We start from the raw sequence: 19660 nt of genomic DNA, 5'->3' as shown, positions 1-19660 counted from the left end.
CCAATCTCGGTGGTCGTCAGACACATACATGGACAGCATGTCTGTGAGGGTACGGTTTAGGCGTTCCGTGAGGCCGTTGGTCTGGGGGTGATAGGCTGTGGTGAATTTGTGACGGACGGAGCACGAACGGAGAATTTCGTCAACCACTCGAGACAGAAAGCAGCGGCCACCGTCAGTTAGTAGCTCACGAGGGGCACCATGATGTAGAATCACGGTTTCTCGGAGGAAGTCAGCGACGTCTGTGGCGCGGCTGGTCGGGACGGCTCTGGTAATAGCATACCACGTAGCATAATCGATGGCGACGGCGATCCATTTGTTCCTTGAGGCGGAAACTGGAAAGGGCCCCAGAAGGTCAACACCTACACGGGAGAACGGGTCAGTGGGTATGGGGATCGGCTGCAAATGGCCTGAAGGCAAAATTGTGGTCTGACACAATTCACATGCGGCAATGTATTGCTGGACGGAGCGGTAGAGCCCCGGCCAGTAGAAGCGTCGGCGCAGGCTGTCGTATGTGCGAGAGACACCCAGGTTGCCAGCCGTTGGAGCATCATGAAACTGGTCAAGGATGGTGGAACGCAGATGTTGAGGAACGACGAGCAAAACGTCTGCGCCGTCTGGTCGCATATGGTGTTCTCGTGGAGTACATATAAGGCAAGAAATGGATCAGGTCGGTCGCAGGTCAGACGTAGGATATGGAATGGAGCAAAGGATCTAAGTGTTGTTCGTCGGCAATGTTAGAAAAGGCCGACACAGACAAGACACATGCGTCATCGTCAGAGTCGGTAGGACTAGTGGAGTCGACGGGATGACGGAACAAGCAGTCTGCATCTTGGTGAAGCCGGCCGGACTTGTACACGACGGAAGATGTATACTCTTGTAATCGAAGTGCCCAGCGCCCCAAACGGCCTGTGGGATCTTTGAGGGAGGAAAGCCAACACAAGGTATGATGGTCTGTTATAACAGAAAAATGCCGGCCAAACATATAAGGGCGGAATTTTGTAATAGCCCAAACGAGTGCCAGGCACTGTCGCTCTGTGATAGAATAATTTTGTTCGGATGTAGATAAGAGGCGGCTGGCATATGCAATCACCCTTGTGTGGGCGTGTTGTCGCTGGGCAAATATAGCTCCAGTGCCATGGCAACTTGCGTCGGTGCGGAGTTCAGTATTGGCAGATGAGTTGAAATGGGCCAAGACGGGTGGAGTTGTGAGAGCAGCAATAAGTTCCGAGAAAGCTGCAACTTGTTCTGACCCCCAGGAGAATGAAACGTCTTTCTTTAGGAGTTTGGTGAGAGGACGAGCTAGCGCTGCGAAATTCGGGACGAATCACCGGAAATAAGAACATAGGCCAATAAAGCTTCGAACATCGCTGGATGAACGTGGAGTGGGAAAATCTCTGACGGCACCAGTCTTGTCGGGGTCAAGCTGAACGCCGGCAGCATTAACCAAGTGACCAAGGACTTTGATTTGTCGGTGACCAAAGCTGCACTTTTTGGAGTTTAGTTGCAGTTCCGCGCGGCGAAAAAGCGCTAGGATTGAAGAAAGGCGAGGGAGATGGCTTTCAAATGTAGACGAGAAAACTATTACATCGTCAAGATAACACAAGCAAGTGGTCCACTTGAAGCCTCGAAGCAAAGAGTCCATCATACGTTCGAAGGTTGCTGGGGCATTGCAAAGGTCAAAAGGCATGACTTTGAATTGATAAAGGGCGTCAGGGGTGATGAACGCGGTTTTTTCACGGTCTCTCTCGTCGACAGTGATCTGCCAGTAGCCGGAACGAAGGCCGATGGACGAAAAGTAGCTGGCGCCGTGCAAAGTATCAAGCGCGTCGTCTATACGCGGAAGAGGATACACATCGTTTCTGGTTATCTTATTCAAATGACAATAGTCGACGCAGAATCTCCAACTGTTATCTTTCTTTTTGTCCAACACCACAGGGGATGCCCAGGGGCTACTGGAAGGCTCAAGGATGTCGTTCGCCAACATTTTGTCGACCTCTGTTTGGATGACGCGTCCCTCGGCAAGCGAAACACGATAGGGCCGCCTGTGAATAGAAGTGGCGTCACCGGTGTTAATGCGGTGACTGACAACTGTGGTTGGACCCAATGGAAGTCAAAAAGGTCACTGTAGGTGAGCAAAAGCTGTTTTAACTCTGCGGCGAATTCAGGCTGGAGATCAGCTGCACTCATGCTTTTAACAGGATCACGGCGCGATGTAGAGGCTGAGGGATGTGTTGCAGGGACGGCATTTCGATTATCGGTAGTCAAAGCTGAAATGGCACAATCGGTCATCGGCGACAGCTCTGCTAGTGAAATTCCCTCGGGCAGAACTTGAGTTGATAATCTAAAGTTAAGGACCGGGAGAGTGGCACGGTTCTGGGAGATATGCACAATCAGATGAGGAAGGGTGACGTGCCGCTGCAAGATGACATCAGTAATGGGACACGCGAGATAGTCGCCGTCTGGGACGGGTGGGAATGGTGACACAGGGATGTAGACGGCAGCTTCAGGAGGATGGCGGCAGGACTGTGCTGATCGAAGGCGGGGTGAGCAGGAGGGGTCTTCAGAGCAGAGCGGAAGGTCCAAGCGAAGTAGGCCGGTAGAGCAGTCAATGAAGGCAGAGTGGGCTGTTAAGAAGTCAATGCCAAGGATAACATCGTGGGGGCATTGTTGGAGGACGGTGAACAACACTGGAGCATAACAACCATCAATGATAACTCGCACTGTGCACATGCCAACCACGGCAGCAGGGCTTCCATTGGCGACGCGAACTGTGGGCGAGGCGGCTGGAGTAAGGACGTACGCGAACTGTGGGCGAGGCGGCTGGAGTAAGGACGTTTTTGAGGCGACGGCGAAATGAGGAGCTCAGAACGGACAGTTGTGCGCCGGTATCGATGAGAGCAGAAACGGGAACACCATCCACAAGGACGTCGATGCGATTATTTTGTAGGGCAGGGGTCAGCAGAGATTTTTCAGTCTGGGTCACAAATGCAGCGTCACCTCCGGGAGCTGCATTGGCTAGTTTTCCGGTATGTGGCTGGAATAGGACGGGGACAAACGGCGGCGAGGAAGAGGAGAACGCGAGCGTCGGGTCTGCGGGGATGGTGAACGGTTGGCCGCATGAGCAGGGACATCGGGGTCAACAATGGTCTGGTCGGGGCGAGGTGAGGTATAGCGAGGGGCATAGTATCCGCGGCGGTCGAGGTAGGTGAATTGACGAGATGGCGTGTACCAACGGCTACGGCAGTGACGGGAAATGTGGCCAACGCGGGAACAAGTAAAGCAGATGGGACGATTGTTATGGGTACGCCACTCATTGGGATTTCGGTACCGATATCGGGGCGAGCAACCGGCGGTGGTTGAGGCAGCTGCAATTACTGGAGGGGGAGGTCCTGAATCCGCGGTGTCGGTGCGGCAGGTAGAAGGAAGACCCATATTGGCAGCCTCCTGGCGAACAACAGCCTGAATGAGTGATATTGTAGCCAAGGTATTGTCGGGAGTATGTGAGAGTGAAGCTGCAGGAGTCATTGCCTCGAGCTCTTGGCAGACGATGCGGGTCAAAGTAGTGTCATTAGCTGGCGGTCGAGGAGGCGGAAGATCGACACAGGAAGAACTTGCAGCTGTGTTCGGTAGACGGTCGAAACGTTGAGATATGCGCCTCTGTTTCGCTTGTTCGAAACGTCGGCACACTTGTAGTACAGAGTCCACGGTGGAACAATCCCTGCATAAGAGGGGGTTGAAAGCATCGTCGGCAATGCCTTTTACTATGTGGCCGACTTTATCCTCCTCAGGCATGGCGTGGTCGACTTTGCGGCACAAGAATAGGGCGTCCTGTATATAAGTGATGTAAGACTATGTAGACGTTTGCGCGGAGAAGCGAGCGCCTTTTTGTCGGCAAGGTGACGGCCAATGCGCTTTCCGAAGAGGTCGTGAAGCTTTTGCTTACAGATGTCCCAAGATGTAAGGTCCTCTTCATGGGTCTCAAACCACAGCCGCGCTTACCAAGATACTTTGTTGGGCGAGTTGGTACTTATTCATTATTAATATAAAAAGCGCCAGCACGAAGACAAGGGACAAGAAACAAGAAGCCACAGTACATGCGCTGACTCACAACTAAGCCTAAGCCGTTTACTCCAAGGCCCAGAAAAACAAACATGAAGAAAACGAAACAGTCACGTGAAAACACCCCTGGGTTCATCTGCTGCATAGAAAATTACTTTAAAAAATCACTTAAAAAAGACACCTCTTTGCTTGAAAGAGCAAGAGACGTCTTGCCGACACACTTATTGTCCGTTGAAATAAAATACGATTCCACTATCTCTCTCGTTATCTTCTCTTTGTGGCGATATAAAATCTTAACACTGTAGTAAACTTCTTTTCTCGTTTCTTGAAGTTTTTTCTTTTTTTCTTCTTCTCGTTGGTTATGGCCCCGTCTCCTTGCTTCGCCGAAAGAATTTCAATGGGCCGAATTAAATTAACAAACTTATTTAATTAAACTAATAGGTCAGATGGATGAACAAGCACAGCATAGTTGAGAGAAAGAACAAATAAAACACCGAGTTGGGTCGCCCTCCGGCTTAGGACAGTCCGTCGTCCCAAGCGAGCGTACGGGAGAACGTCCGTCTTTTCCTTCGCTCGGGCCGTAACTCCTTGGGCCACCCATCGCACCTCGTCGTTTTCGCGCGCTTTCCGTTTCCGTGAAAACGTCCTTGGTGCCCCCCACGTTCACACAGATTCGTGGAAAATCGTAGCCGAGGTCCAGTTCGCCGAAGCGTCCCAACTCCGGCCTTTCCACCATTGGCATTCCACTCTCGAGGACGCGCACGAGATTTACGACCGCGCTTTACACATACAAAATAAAAAAACAACACCAAACGGACGCTCGACGGGGTCCGCCGACGGCGTTCGGAGCCTCGCGCGCTAACCACCAGGCTAAACACAGAACGGCAGAGTGCTCTTCAATGCGCGAGACCCCTCGCCCCTCGAGAAAGGCACAAAACAGATACCGCGCACAAGCAGGGACACTTCACACTGTAACCCAAAAACAAGAAAAAGGTCCCCCCTCCCCGGGTACGGGCGCCGCTCCGCCCGCGCGCCTCGCGGGCCGGCTGCCCGAAACGGCAGGGAACACAAACACACACAAAAAGAAAACTCGAGAAAACATGCACTGTTGACGACTTTACACGCCCCTCCTAAGATCGTTGCAACAACCTCACTGGTTGTTGCACACGATAAATAACAGAAAGGTCGTCGCAACTTCACTACAACGCACAAAAAAAGAAAACGTAACCGCCAGAACAATTTGGCGCCGAGTTACAGAACCCTAAATACAATCACCTCACGGGAGGCGTAGAACAAGACGCCATGCAAATTCACTTCACACAGAGTCCCATGAGGGGCCCGACAGCATTGTCCCCAAAACCCACTGGTGGCAAAAGCGGTGTTGGGCGCTACATCGGCTCGCTACCTCCCTGTGCGCGAGGTAAGCGTGACAGTGCGTCAGAATTTGCGTGAGCGGTGCCCCTTCGGTGGGTTACGGTCACATTGTATCGCTGCAGCGCCAAAGCCCAACGCGCCAGTTTTGCCCCGGCTGGCTGGCTGGCCGTGATGTAGGCCAAAGGATTATGGTCGGATACGACATGCACCCGCGCCCCATATACCCAAGTGTCAAATCTGCGTAGAGCCCACATCACTGCGAAGGCCTCTCGCTCAATTGTGGCCCATCTCATCTGCGTTTCGTTGAACCGGTGGCTCGCGAACGATATGGGAAGCTCTCTGCCTGATCCATCCATCTGGGCCAAGCAGGCGCCTGCCGCAAAAGCGGATGCGTCCGTAAATAGCCAGTATGGCTTGTCAGGATCCGGAGTTGAGAGCATCGCCGCTCTACAAAGTGCTGCCTTCAGTTTCCTAAAAGCCTCTTCCGCCTCTGGATTCCACGGAATGCAATTTGGCACTTTCTTTCCCGTCAGCGCTGTGAGGGGTCTAGCGATTTCCGCATAGTTTTCAACATAGTCTCTATAGTAACCGCAGAGACCGAGAGCACTCCTGAGCTCGCGTTTTGTGCCAGGCGTCGCCAACTCTTTGATGGCGTCAACTTTCTCAGGGTCAGGTCCATGCTGCCCCGATCCCACGACGTGTCCCAGGTGCCGGATGTGCGGTGCCGCGACCTGACATTTCTGTAGGTTGGCTTTAAATTCCGCCTCGCGTAGAGCACTGAGCACCGCCCTAAGGTGATCAAGGTGTTCCTCCCAAGTTCCGGAGAACACTGCTATATCGTCCAAGTACGCGCAAGCGCACTCTTGGTGTACCCGTAGCAGCTCGTTCATGGTTCTTTGAAATGTCGCGGCCACGTTTTTCAGTCCGAAGGGCATGACCCGCCACGCAAACTGCCCGACGTGGGTAACAAAGGCCGTTTTCTCCTGGCTTTCTTCTTCCAGAGGAATTTGCCAGTACCCTCGTTTTAGGTATATTAGGGTAATGAATTTCGCGCCACCCACCCGAAAGATTAGTTCCTGCTGGCGGGCCATAGGGAAAGCGTCGTCCACAGTACCGGCGTTCAAGGCCCTGTAATCCACACAAAGCCTGAGTGAGCCGTCCTTCTTAGTTACGCACACCACCGGATGGGCGAACGCGCTCGAAGCCGGATATACGAGCCCTAAATCTAGCAGCTCGTCCACGTGTCTCGCTACCTCCTTATTGAGGAGTTGAGGCACGCGATAGGTATACCGCTTTTTCGGGATGAACCCCTCTTTCAGTACTATCCTATGTTCTCCGATGCGCGCCGCTCCCGGCCGTCCCTGAAATACATCTCCGTATGACCCAAATAACTGGCGTATCTGCTCATCCCGGGACGGAGTCAGATGCTCTGTCGCACTGGACGGCAAACAACCATCCAGCTGCTCATCAGACAGCGGGGCGCACTCGACTTCCCCGAATTCGGCATACTCGCCAAAAATCACGCTTGTGTGGCTTACTCTCGCATGATATGGGCGCAGGTGATTTGCATGTACCACCTTTCTCTTTCCGTCTTCCACCTCAATTTCGTATGAGTTCTGGCGGGGCCTCGAACTGACCCTATAGGGGCCGCACCACCTTGCGCCGAGCTTTCCGTGATTGTCCGTGCAAAACAAAATTACATCCTCGCCAACGTTGAATGCTTTTGGTCGGGCACGGCGGTTGTAGTGCGCGGCATAAGCTCCCTGCTTCGCGGTGGCGGTGAGCCCCACCATCTCGGCCGCCAATTGCAACTGCTCCCTCAACTTCTCCAAGTATCGGGCCACTGGTTCTCTAAGATTATTGGGGATATCTACCTCTCCTGACCAAGTTTTCTTTAGTATGGACAAGGGTCCCGTCGGGTGTCTCCCGTAGAGCATCTGGAATGGAGAGACTGCCGTTGTATCATGCGGCACTTCTCTGTATGCCCAGAGCAGGAAAGGTACACATTTGTCCCAGTTACGCCTGTCACTTTCAATTACATGATAAATCATGTTTTTGAAAACGCGGTTCCATCTCTCGACGCAGCCGTTACTCTCAGGATGCTCAAGAGTGGAAAACCGCGGCGAACTGCCGATTTTCTCACAGAGTAGCTGCGTCATCTGAGCGGCGAAATTAGTACCCTGATCACTGCATATCGTTTCCGGGACGCCGGTGCGCGAGAAAATCTCAAGAAGCGCGTCGCACGTCTTCCGCGCTGTAAGCGACGTTAGGCAGACGACTTCTGACCAGCGCGTATGTAGGTCGGTGACGCAAAGCGCGTACCTGTGTCCCCTCGCTGACGGGGGGTTAAGCGGCCCGATAACATCGATGTTCACCACCTGAAAGGGGTAACTAGGCCGCGTGAGCGGGGCGATTGGAATTCTATCTGCTGTTCGGCGTTATGATCTCATTTGACATCCATGGCAGGTCCTGCAATGTTCGTTGATGTCTGCGTTAACACCCGGCCAGTAGAAGCTCATCTTTACTCTGTTCATTGTTTCCCTCTTTCCTAGGTGCCCTCCCCACGGGGACTCATGCGCCAGCATCAGTAATTCGCCTCTTCTCTCCCTAGGCAGCACTAGCTGCTCATACAGTATGCCGGCAATTTTGTCTTTGTGGTAGAGCAAGCCATCGCGTACGAACATCCCGTGGCTACTCGCTTTCCCCTGACGCCAAGCATCGGCGAGGCCCGGGTCCGACCGCTGCGCCTCACCGAATACATGATTCTCTTGCGCTCTCGTCGCCTCGCGGTGTGTCTCGTTAGCGGCCACTAGTACCTCATCCGTACTCCGATCTGCCTCGTTGTTTCCAAACGGCCGAAGTTCTTGCTCTCCCCAGCTGCCAGTGCCCAGGGTCCCGGCTTCCACTAGTTTCATGTCGGGCATCTCACAAGCTCTGCTGCGTGCCTGCTTAAGCATGTCCCAAGCCTCTGCAGATAGTAAGCAGTCTGCTTCCCTGGACGCCAGCTCACTCGTTACGGCGCACAACAGCGACGCACTCTCTCTGATATGCCGATCCCGATCTACTGCTAAGCTTAGCGGCACTCTAGCGAGCTTGGCTACCACTCTAGCACCAAAAGCTCCCACTAGTGGTATATTGCCCACCACCTCCACCTGGTCGCTCGGTATGGCGCCCTCTTTAATCACCGTTATCTCTGCACCCGTGTCGATCAGGGCCCTCAGAACCGTCTCGCCGCATCTCAAGTCGACGTATTCTAGTGACGCGAGGCCATCCTTCCCCGATGGCTCCCCGCAAGGCGGAAAGTGGCGGGTCGTTCCCCGTCCGACCGCTCCGCTGTCATAGTTGTCGACAGCGTTAAGCCTTTCTTGCGCTACTCTGTTCACGCTTTTCTTATGCGCGTCACCAGTTGCTGGTTTTTTAGGGCAAGAGCGAGCGAAATGTGGTCCGTCGCAAATGAAGCATGTTGAGGATCTCGAGGAGACTGGCTGTTCCTGCGCAGCTAGGCCGGACTTTTGCAAAGTTGCTTGTTTGCCAGAGGGGATTCTGCCTGCAACTGTTTGCTTCCTTCCCGACCCCTTCCCTTACAAAAATGGATATTGAATTTCTGTTACCCAAGTAATGTGTTTTTGATGAGTCATCAACCACTCAAAGGAGATTCAAGATTAGATGTGTTTTAACATCATATCCGCGGCAGACTTTCCTTTGAGATCACACATGAAGTTTTGCGCTTGGAAAACGCAACAGTATTTTTGGGTAGGATCTAATGTGGAAATACATTGACTTTCTCAAATGAGGAAATGTATACATCACTAAGTGAATATATATTATTTCTTTGTTAACTGCACACTTTCAGAGCCCTATGTTTTCATTTCTGATTAGCATATGTAGGATGTTGCCTAAGAAACAATTTTTATGTGTTTTAACATGAGATCCGCAACAGACTTTCATTTGAGATTACGCAAGAAGTTTTGTACTTGGAAAACACAACAGTATTTTTGTATAGGAGCTAATGTAGAAATGCATTGACTTTCTCAAATGAGGGAAATTATACATCACTAAGCGAATGTATATTTTTTACGATGTTTTCATTCCTGTTTAGCATGCACTGTAAAAACAAAAACAACTTTTTGGACATTTGTTTTATTCAAAACACGCTTACACCCGGAGTCTTGGGTGTTTGTGCCATTGCAAATCACTTCTTGCCAAGCGAATGGGTGCTGTGGTTGGACAATATGCTTGAGGGTGTTACGGGCAAGGATATTGTTGTGTACGCGAACCGACGCACTGCCACACCGCCTCCAAGCAAACGGACGCAAGGCCGCTCCATTTCCAATGCCTCCTCGCACCTGCGAGCAGGCCGTTTTGGAGAGGCCTGCGCCGACGACGACGCGCGGACGTAACCCGAGCCGTTCGTTGACTCGGAACTGGACCGTCCTGGGAGCATGTGCGCGACCAGGGCACGAGAAGCAATGCCTTCTTTATAATGCATGATATTTTGCGTGTTTCTTAAGCTTTCGAGCTCCTTTCTTGCTCTGCGTATAGATTAGCCGAGCCCTCAGTCATCGCATCGCTTCCCGAAATGTTTAGATACAAATAAGATTTAGTTACCAGTAAAATAGTGTTGGCGCTGCTGCGCTTGCCGGTATTGAAGCTTGGTCGCACTTTTTTTCCTTAAAGGTTCGTGCTACAGCTCCGTGTTCAGCGAAAATTACGCCCAAGGTAGCAACCACCGAAGAGCCAGCGCTGATAAATTTGCCAGCGATGCCAAACTCGACATGTTAAAATGACTCCAGTGGACAAAATAGTACGCATAGGTATCCAGAACATTAGATGCAAGTTCTAATGGTCAAGAAGTTGTAATTGTTAGAGCAGCCGCAATGGCCTGTACACTTCGAAACATGCTTCGAAACATTAAGTCTCAATCTTATGAATGCAGTCCAGACATAAGAAGCAAATACGGTACCAACGTCACCAGTTCCCGAGTGGCCGAGTGGTTAGCGAAGAAAGCTACGGAGTAAGAGGTACCAAGTTCGAATCGCGCTAGAGGTGCACTATTTTTTTTTCGCTTAGTTTTCATTTTTTTTTATTTTTTAGCTTTTTTTAATGTAGTTGAGGGGCTTCGCTATGTTTTAGCTTTTACTTTTTATCCAAAAGTGAAAGCCATGAGGCGCTCATTGGTCAACACACAAGAAATGCACACATTAGGTACCAACCAGAAGCACGGTGGCCAACTTTCTTGTGAAACTCATTAAATATGCATCAAGAAAATGTATAGAAATGTTAATGTGCATGATGAGAAATGTAATTAACATTTAATCAGAAACTCATTAAGCTTTTTTGTAAGGGTTACCTTCGCAATCCTCGTAAGCCTCCACCAACCTCGCTATCTCATGTGGCCTCACCCAATCGTCCCCCTCCTCTCGTTTCACGTACTTATATGCCTCAGTGCTCAGTGTCTGCTTCATCTGGTCAGCCACGTGCAGAGCAATCGGTCCCTCTAGCGTTTTGATCCCCCGCGCCGCCATGTAAAACGCATAGTAGCTCTCAATTCGCGACGCGAAGTGCTGCCAGGTCTCGTCACGAGCCGGAAGCGCATTGCGGAACTGCCTGAGGTAGTCACCTGGCGACAGACGCAACTCGGACAGAATCGTCTTTTTTACCAGATCGTAACTGTCGAGCTCCTCGGTTGAAAGTTTAGAAAAGAGGTGCGGGATTCTCGCGGTCACCAGAGGCAAAACTAAATGACTTCTAACCTCTTCAGGCGCCTTATAGGAACGAAAAATGCCCTCGATTCCCTCGAGCCACACTGGAACCTCTGGATCTGAGGGAATTGCGGTTAATAAACTCTTAAGCCCTTTTGCGAAATGCGCTAGTGATTCCTCGCGCGTCAGCTTACCATCTGTTAGCGAGCGCCGTGGTCCACCACTTCGCAGCTCTAACTGACGTGTTTTTTTCCGCTCAATGAGCAGCGTGGTCTTCCTAAGCTCCAGCTCCATTTCTAGCCGTCGCATAGCTGAATCGGGAGCTTCACCACCGCTTTTATCTGCTCCTGCTGATCCTGTTGTTCCCATCATTTCGCCTGCCCCCGTCGCCTCCTCTGCTCTTGAAACTCCGCTATCGCTTCCGCTCTCCTCTGCACTCATTTTCGTGACCCCTGCACCGCTACGAAGAATCATGCACAATTCCCGTTATTCGCTACAAAACGCACAGCACCAGTGGGCCCCGAGGACCAGCATAAGGGCCACTCACTTTTCCGCTGCGTAGCCCAACTACCGCGTCGTCTGCCGTTCTTGCGCCCGGGATTTGCTTCTCTCTGCTGCCAATGCGCGATGTACCCCTTGGAAAACACACGAAACTCCATCCATTAGCGGCTGATGTCACTTTCGCTGCCTGATCCCTTGGCCGGTGTGCTGGAAGTCAGTTTCTTGATGCGCTGAGCACCGCTGGCTCGGTCCGTTGGCCGTGATGCGTGGCGTCTTTCACTGGTGCGCGGCTCGCACCTTACGCGCACTGATGGCTCAGTCCGTTGGCCACAATGCTGGGCGTCTCTCGATGCTGAGCCGCTAGCTCCTTAGCTTCAGTGTCGGTCCGTCGATCTGAAGTGATGGCTCGGTCCGTCGGCCACAATGTTGCTGTGTTCTCGCCCTGTCCTCTCTCGACGGAGACTTCCTTCTCAAGCGCTGTCCATCGGCCTGGAAGTCTTCTTGCTGAACAGGTTGTTTTGCAATCGCCGAAGGCTGACGGGGGACGGTGATCCTGTCGTCGGCTGCGCCAGTAAACTTCTTTTCTCGTTTCTTGAAGTTTTTTCTTTTTTTCTTCTTCTCGTTGGTTATGGTCCCGTCTCCTTGCTTCGCCGAAAGAATTTCAATGGGCCGAATTAAATTAACAAACTTATTCAATTAAACTAATAGGTCGGATGGATGAACAAACACAGCATAGGTGAGAGAAAGAACAAATAAAACACCGAGTTGGGTCGCCCTCCGGCTTAGGACAGTCCGTCGTCCCAAGCGAGCGTACGGGAGAACGTCCGTCTTCTCCTTCGCTCGGGCCGCAACTCCTCGGGCCACCCATCGCACCTCGTCGTTTTCGCGCGCTTTCCGTTTCCGTGAAAACGTCCTTGGTGCCCCCCCCCGTTCACACAGATTCGTGGAAAATTGTAGCCGAGGTCCAGTTCGCCGAAGCGTCCCAAGCCCGGCCTTTCCACCGCTGGCATTCCACTCTCGAGGACGCGCACGAGATTTACGACCGCGCCTTACACATACAAAATAAAAAAACAACACCAAACGGACGCTCGACGGGGTCCGCCGACGGCGTTCGGAGCCTCGCGCGCTAACCACCAGGCCAAACACAGAACGGCAGAGTGCCCTTCAACGCGCGAGACCCCTCGCCCCTCGAGAAAGGCACAAAACAGATACCGCGCACAAGCAGGGACACTTCACACTGTAACCCAAAAACAAGAAAAAGGTCCCCCCTCCCCGGGTACGGGCGCCGCTCCGCCCGCCCGCCTCGCGGGCCGGCTGCCCGAAACGGCAGGGAACACAAACACACACAAAAAGAAAACTCGAGAAAACATGCACTGTTGACGACCTTACAACTGTCAAACTTAGGAGTGCACTTCTTCTCCTTCTTCATTATTTTACATGACTGACAATGGGATACCAGAAACGTTTTGTCCTTTCCAATTTCCAAGTTTTTACAGCGTTCCTGTAGTCTCTTATTAATACACCGTCCGGTTTGTCCTATATAACTGGCTCCACAAGAGAGTGGAAGCCTATACACAACACCTGTCTTGCATCCAACATATGGGTTTCTATGTTTCACCCCACATTCTTGCTTCTTCGCTTCTTATTTATGCAGCAGGTGAACCCAGGGGTTTTTTCACGTGACTGTTTCGTTTTCTTCATGTTTGTTTTTTTTGGGCCTTGGAGTAAACGGCTTAGGCTTAGTTGTGAGTCAGCGCATGTACTGTGGCTTCTTGTTTCTTGTCCCTTGTCTTCGTGTTGGCGCTGTTTATATTAATAATGAACACACCCGCGCTGTCCCAGTCGAGTAAACGATGATGTTAGCAAGCATAAGTGTGGGATCCCACCTGTTGTGTTTGCTGACTCGTTCGTATAGTGCCAGCAGGTCGTCGACATCAACGTCGTTGGTCCCACAGAAGGTTCCGGGGTCACGGGGATGGGCCATGACGACAGCAGATGCGGCGGCAGTAGGTGTAGCGGCGTCAGCAGTCATAGTGGTGGTAATGATGCGTCGGCCACTGCGGAGATCCAGCTTGGGACGGGGATCGAAAGATTCGCCTCCCCCAAGAGATGTTACGGGAAATATTCACAGTACGGCAGTTGTCCACGCCACTGAGGATGATCACAGCAAAGCACTCGCCTGCGTCTTCTTCTTCTTCTGGGAGTCTGTCGCACTTCTTTTTCGTCAGCACGGCCAGCGAATACCCCTCAGTAACAATATTATTATTAATATTGTAAAGAACATATCTGGGCATCAGGAACAATTGCCGGCATAATGACATGGCTAGGGGTAGTTTATTTAGGAGCAGGACACCAATGCAGGCAAGAAAATAAGGATCTTGTTGAATGTCTAAGGGACGATATAAGCCAGTTTGGAGACGGGGCCAATATTATTCTGCTGGGGACGTGAACGACCACATCGACGAATCTGGATGGATACACGGATTGTAACGGGAAGCTTATGCTAGCGACACGATCTAGTTATAGTAAATAGAAATAGAGACGTAACAAAAAAAATGTGAAGGCCAAATCAAGTGGGAATTCCGCAACAGGCACACGACCATTGACTATTGTCTAGTGTCGCAAGAAATTTATAGCAAGGTCACAAAAATGGAAATAGACAAAGAAGGGGAGTGTAGTCTGGGAAGTGATCATAAACGTATTAGTCTGCAGATGGGACCCTTGGTAAAAAGAGAAATGGAACTTAGACAAAAAATAAACGCAACATTAAACGACGATCAAATAGTGCAGATAGCAGCAGACATAGAGGAAGCAATAGAGAAACGCCCCATGGAAGACTGGGATTATGAACAGGTAGAACTACTCATAAGGAGGAAAATTACGGAGGTTAAAGTAGCAAAACGCTGGAAAAGAAATAGGAAGCCACGGAGCTGGTGGAATAAGGAAATCAGGGAAGCTATTGAACAACGACGGGCTGCTTCAAGGGAACATCGAATGCCAAAGAAAGCACAGGTATCTCAGGAGGAAATTGAGCAAAAATGGGAATCGTATCGACAAAAGAAACTTTAAGTACAGGCCGTTGTCCAAAGTAAAATAAAACAGTCCAGTGATCACTGGATGGCCGACATACGCGATGCCTCTAGAGGCGGAGCAAGAAAATTCTGGAACCATATAAGCTGGCTAGGGAAAAGGAATCAAAGAAAGCAAGATCGGACTCAAGATAACGAGGGAAATTGCTTAAAGGGAGACAACGCAGTGAACTGCATTACATCAGTTATACCCGAGTCATTTAAAAGCGACTATAAGGTAATCTCCGCAAATCAGGAAGCAAAAGCAAAAAAAGGCAGAAAAAATATTCCTAAAAACACATCTACAGGAATAGATGGAATTCCAATCAAGCTGATTAATGAACTTGGTCCAAAAAGTAAGGAAACGTTGTTAAAAGCTTTGGAAACAGTAATAGTTCAGTTCAGGTCAGTCGTTCAGTCGTGTCCGACTCTTCGTGACCCTATGGACCATGTCACGCCACGCTTTCCGGTCTCTCACTAACTTCCTAACATCACATAATTTCATTTGCAGTGCCTCGAGGATGCCATCTAACCTTCGCGTTCGCTGCCTACCCCTTCTCCGGCGACCCTCAACCTTTCCCAACATCAAATCTTTCTCCAGCGACTCATCTCTTCTCATCAGATGACCAGAGTAGCTGAGCTTTAACTTTAGAATTTGACCCTCCAATGAGCAGTCAGGGTTTATGCTCGACAATATCGACTGATTTGATCTTCTGGCAGTCCAAGGAACTCTCAAGAGTATTCGCCAGCACCACAATTCAAACGCGTCAATTCTTCGGCGGTCAGCCTTTTTCACAGTCCAACTCTCGCATCCATACATTACAACTGGAAAGACCATAGCACGAGTTATAAGGACCTTGGTTGGCAGACAAATGTCTCTGCTCTTTACTAGGCGGTCAAGGCGAACCATTGCTCTCTTTCCCAGAAGCAGGCGTCTCCTAATTTCATGGCTGAAGTCTCCTTCCGAGGTAATATTGGAGCCCAAGAAGAGAAAATTTGTCACAGCTTCCACTTCTTGTCCATTGATGCTCCAGGACTTGATAGGGCAAGACGCCATGATCTTTGTCTTTTTAATGGAAACAGTCATAACGAATAAGCAAATTCCGGACAGCTGGCACAGAGTAAAATGAATTTGATTTATAAAGGGAAAGGAGAAAGGATGCACATAAAATCCTACAGGCCGAATATCATAACATCTGTTAATGTACAGGTTGGCCATGCAGGCGGTGAAATTAAAGGTGCAATCATGAGTAGAAAGTAACAAGATACTCGGAGAACTTCAGAACGGGTTTAGAAATGGTAGGCGCTTAGGTGATGATAGCCTGTTCGCGCTTACCCAATGCATTTAAATATCTACAGTGGAAAATAGACCTTTGTATTTGGCCTTCCTGGACATAAATGGGGCGTACGAAAACGTAAACAGGGAACTCCTGTGGAACATATTAAAAGAAGAAGGTATCGGTTATGAGATAATAGAGTTCCTACAGGAAATATACCGGGATAACACAGTAGAAATTACATGGGAATGGATAAGAAGTACGGAAGATTTCAAAGTATGCAAAAGATTAAGACAAGGCTGTCCTCAATCACCGCTGCTGTTCATGCTTTATATGATAAACCTGGAACGGAGGATACAACCTAGGTTTTTACCTGTCATATAGATTAGGTGGAAAGGCGGTAGAGCAGCGCCTCCCCGGTCTGATGTATGCAGACGACATTGTGCTGCTAGCTGGGAGTCTGGAAGAATTGCAAACGCTAGTTAAGTATTGCGGAGACGAAGGGGGCGCTCTAGGCTTCAGTTTCAGCACAGTTAACTCGGGTCTGATGATTTTCAACGGCTCAACTGATCAGGGTCTTAAAATACAAGGCCATGAAATACCTAGAGTAGCAGAATATAAATATCTGTGGGTATGGGTAAACGAAGGATTGGCATATATTGGAAAGCATGAGCAATGACTTAAGGCCAAAGGACGAAGGAATGCTGGGATAATGCAGCATAGGGCATTGTGGGGATACAACGGGTATGAGGTTTTGAGGGGTATTTGGAAAGGAATTACAGTACCCGGACTTACTTCCGGAAATGTGGTTTTGTGCTTAAAATCAGTGGTACAGTCGACATTAAAAATAAATCAGAGAGCCGTTGGGCGATCAGCACTAGGTGCCCAAGGCAAAACCACAAATGAGGCGGTACAGGGAGATATGAGCTGGGCATCTTTCGAAGTACGGGAAGCTCAGAGTAAAATATTATATGAGGAACGCCTGAGGAAATTGGACAGTGACAGATGGGCAGCTAAAGTATTTAAATACCTGTACTTAAAAAGCGTTGACTCCCAATTGCGGAAAAGAACTAGGAAACTAACTAGTAAGTATACGCTAGTCACAAGGACGGAGAAATAAAGATCATTAGGCAACAGGTGAAAAACACAGAAGGTAAAAATTGGATAAATTCGATGGAAAAGAAACAGAGTGTGGAATTATACCGAAAGTGAAAAATGCAGATCAGGAAGGAAGCTTTCTTTGATAACTCAAGAGGCAGTGCCGTACTTTTTGAAGCTAGATCAGGGTGCCTTAGAACACGCAGCTACAAAAAGAAATTTAACAATGAAGATGACGCATGTGCTGTATGCGGTAACTCCAGTGAAAAAATTTACCATATTATACTGGGATGCAATGGTATCCACCTGGAAGTTGATGCAGGCGCAGTAACGGTTCCTGAAGCTCTAGGGTTTATAGATACCAGTTACCGGGTGAATAAACCGGCGGTGGAAACTAGCAAAAAACGACTGGAAGATTGGTGGCTTAAAAGCAGAGAAGTGACATAATGTTAGTAATGTAGAAACAAAACATTTAAGAAATAGAATGATGTTTTATTTAACCAATCTAAATCAATAATTAAGATATAGGGAGAAAATGAGCATGACAGCTGCTGCTACCACCCCGTTTCAAAGGGGACGCTCCTATATTCCATTCATGCAACCCAAGGTCCATTGAAGAACCTTTATTTATAAACAAAAAATGTTCAGCATGTGTGAGTGACGCGTCGAAATCGCTCTTTGAGAATGAACTTCTCTTCTTAGAAGCACGTTGTTAAATTTTAGTTTTGACCGCGTATGCCTGACAAATTCATCGTCCGTGCACTCTTGTACGCTTTGTCAAGCACAACGGAATTATTTTGAGTTGCCAACTTCTTTTAGCCTTTCATCCTGAGTTCGTTTTATAGTTCTTATGGCCCTTTACACCCTGTTGCGTTGACCTACCGGATTTTTGTGAAACTGCTTCAGCGTATGCCTGTTTGATTCATCGTCTGTGTTCGTTTGTTGTTATATATACTTCGTCCGGAACAACGGAACGTTTTACCATTCTTTTGTGTTCAGTCATCTTTAAGCCTATCATTTGTTTTGTGTTTTATCGCTCTTATGGCTCTTTACATCATGTGACGTTGACTGCATCTAATTGTTCCGCCACTGCTTCAGTTTATATTGCGCACGCTTAGCTCAATAAAGATTAGATGTCAGCACGCGCTCTTTCCTGTCCCTTCGTCTTTGGTCTTCTTCGTTTGCACTGAAGTTTTCAATCTGCATGCGGGTTATTTCATCCGAGCATGCAAAGTTTTATGAGATCTTGCAAACAAGATCATAGTGCAGTCTAAATGAACAATTTCACGTTTTTAAGGGACGGCATAGCATCGTCTCCCTCAAGCACGTCGCTGCGCTCTATTTATGCTCGCTGATAACATTTTCTTTCGCATCGAGCGATACTCGGCTCCATATATTTCCAGCGTGCCGCTTTTCGCCGCGCGAACATCGTCGAAAATATCGTTGCATGTATGCCGGTCTCAAGCCCCTCTCGTACTCACCGTATATAGCACCCAACGTGACAGACATGCAGGCCAGGTTCGGGCAGAATGCGGCAGCCACCACTGTGGCCGACGATGTTCCGACGACCAGGAGCGTGATGATGAACACGGATAGCTTGCTCTGGAGGACGACGATCAGAATGCCTGCGGTAAATGAGGCAGCATGATGGCTCTGCTCTTTGGCTGAGTCTTTAGGTATGCATAACGTTCTTTAATTCCGAAATAATTCCTTATGACTGACTTAAAATTGACTTCATACTGTGTTATAACCCCGCATTATGCAGAATGTAGAGGTAATCGGAAAGTTTTGATGCAGGGGCCACATGATTGTAAAGTCTCGTGTTAGTCCAGATCTGAAGAGGGAACGAAACAGATTAGTAAGGAAGAAGTCAATGAAAGAATTAGCAGTGAGAGGGAGGATGGAAGAAGTCAGGATCTCGCTACAGAATAGATATTCAGCTCTAACCGAGGATGATGTCTTTAGCGTAGAAGCAATGAACAATAATTTCAGAGATATCTTTACTGAATGTGCGGTAGACGTAGGCGGTAAGATAGGAATAGGAGGATAGCGGTAAACGATCTAAAGAGACAAAATATTGGATCAAGAAACGCCAGTCTGAGTGCTTCCAACCAACCCGACATGATCGAAATGGCAGAGATGTCAAAGTTAATCATTAAGCGTAAAGTGGAAAAGTGAGTATATATATATATACTCTAAAAAACGGGGCAGCCTTAAAGCGATGAAGAGGAAATTGGCCATAGGCAAAAATCAGATGTATGCGCTAAGGGACAAGACAGGCGATGTCATCACAGACATAATAGTCAAATTAGCCGAGGAGTTCTATACTTGTCTCTACAGTAGCTGGTGTAGTCAGGACAACAATGATATATAGGCAGTAGTGAAAGGCAGCCAGATGTTCTGCGAGAGGCGAAAGATGAGGTTTAGAAAGCTTTAGAAAGTATGAAATCGGAATACCCAGCCGTGCGCTTTACTATTGCCCCACACCACGGATCGTGAAACGCTCTTCATAATTCCTCTTGTGTACCGTAAGAATACTAGTGGGATTCTGCGAGTGACAGATACTGCGTCTTTCCTTTTC

General features: G+C 49.2%; 1 protein-coding gene across 1 annotated transcript in view; it reads right to left on the bottom strand.

Moving 5' to 3' along the window:
* Window positions 1-19202, bottom strand: part of LOC146193575 (uncharacterized) — a 39597-nt gene extending 20395 nt beyond the window's left edge. Inside the window, exons 1-2 of the mRNA XM_084600585.1 lie at window positions 19196-19202; window positions 18561-18704 (exon numbers count right to left, since the gene is read on the bottom strand). Of these exons, the coding sequence (XP_084456711.1) occupies window positions 18561-18704; window positions 19196-19202 (151 nt within the window). The remainder of the gene's footprint in view (window positions 1-18560; window positions 18705-19195) is intronic.
* Between the last annotated feature and the right edge of the window lie 458 nt (window positions 19203-19660).

Source organism: Amblyomma maculatum, chromosome 4, assembly GCF_055883805.1.
Source record: "Amblyomma maculatum isolate TAMU_Amacu chromosome 4, ASM5588380v1, whole genome shotgun sequence".
Classification (NCBI taxonomy): Eukaryota; Metazoa; Arthropoda; class Arachnida; order Ixodida; family Ixodidae; genus Amblyomma; species Amblyomma maculatum.
The sequence above is the reverse complement of the archived record's forward strand: the minus strand, read 5'-3'. Positions and strand labels throughout refer to the sequence as shown.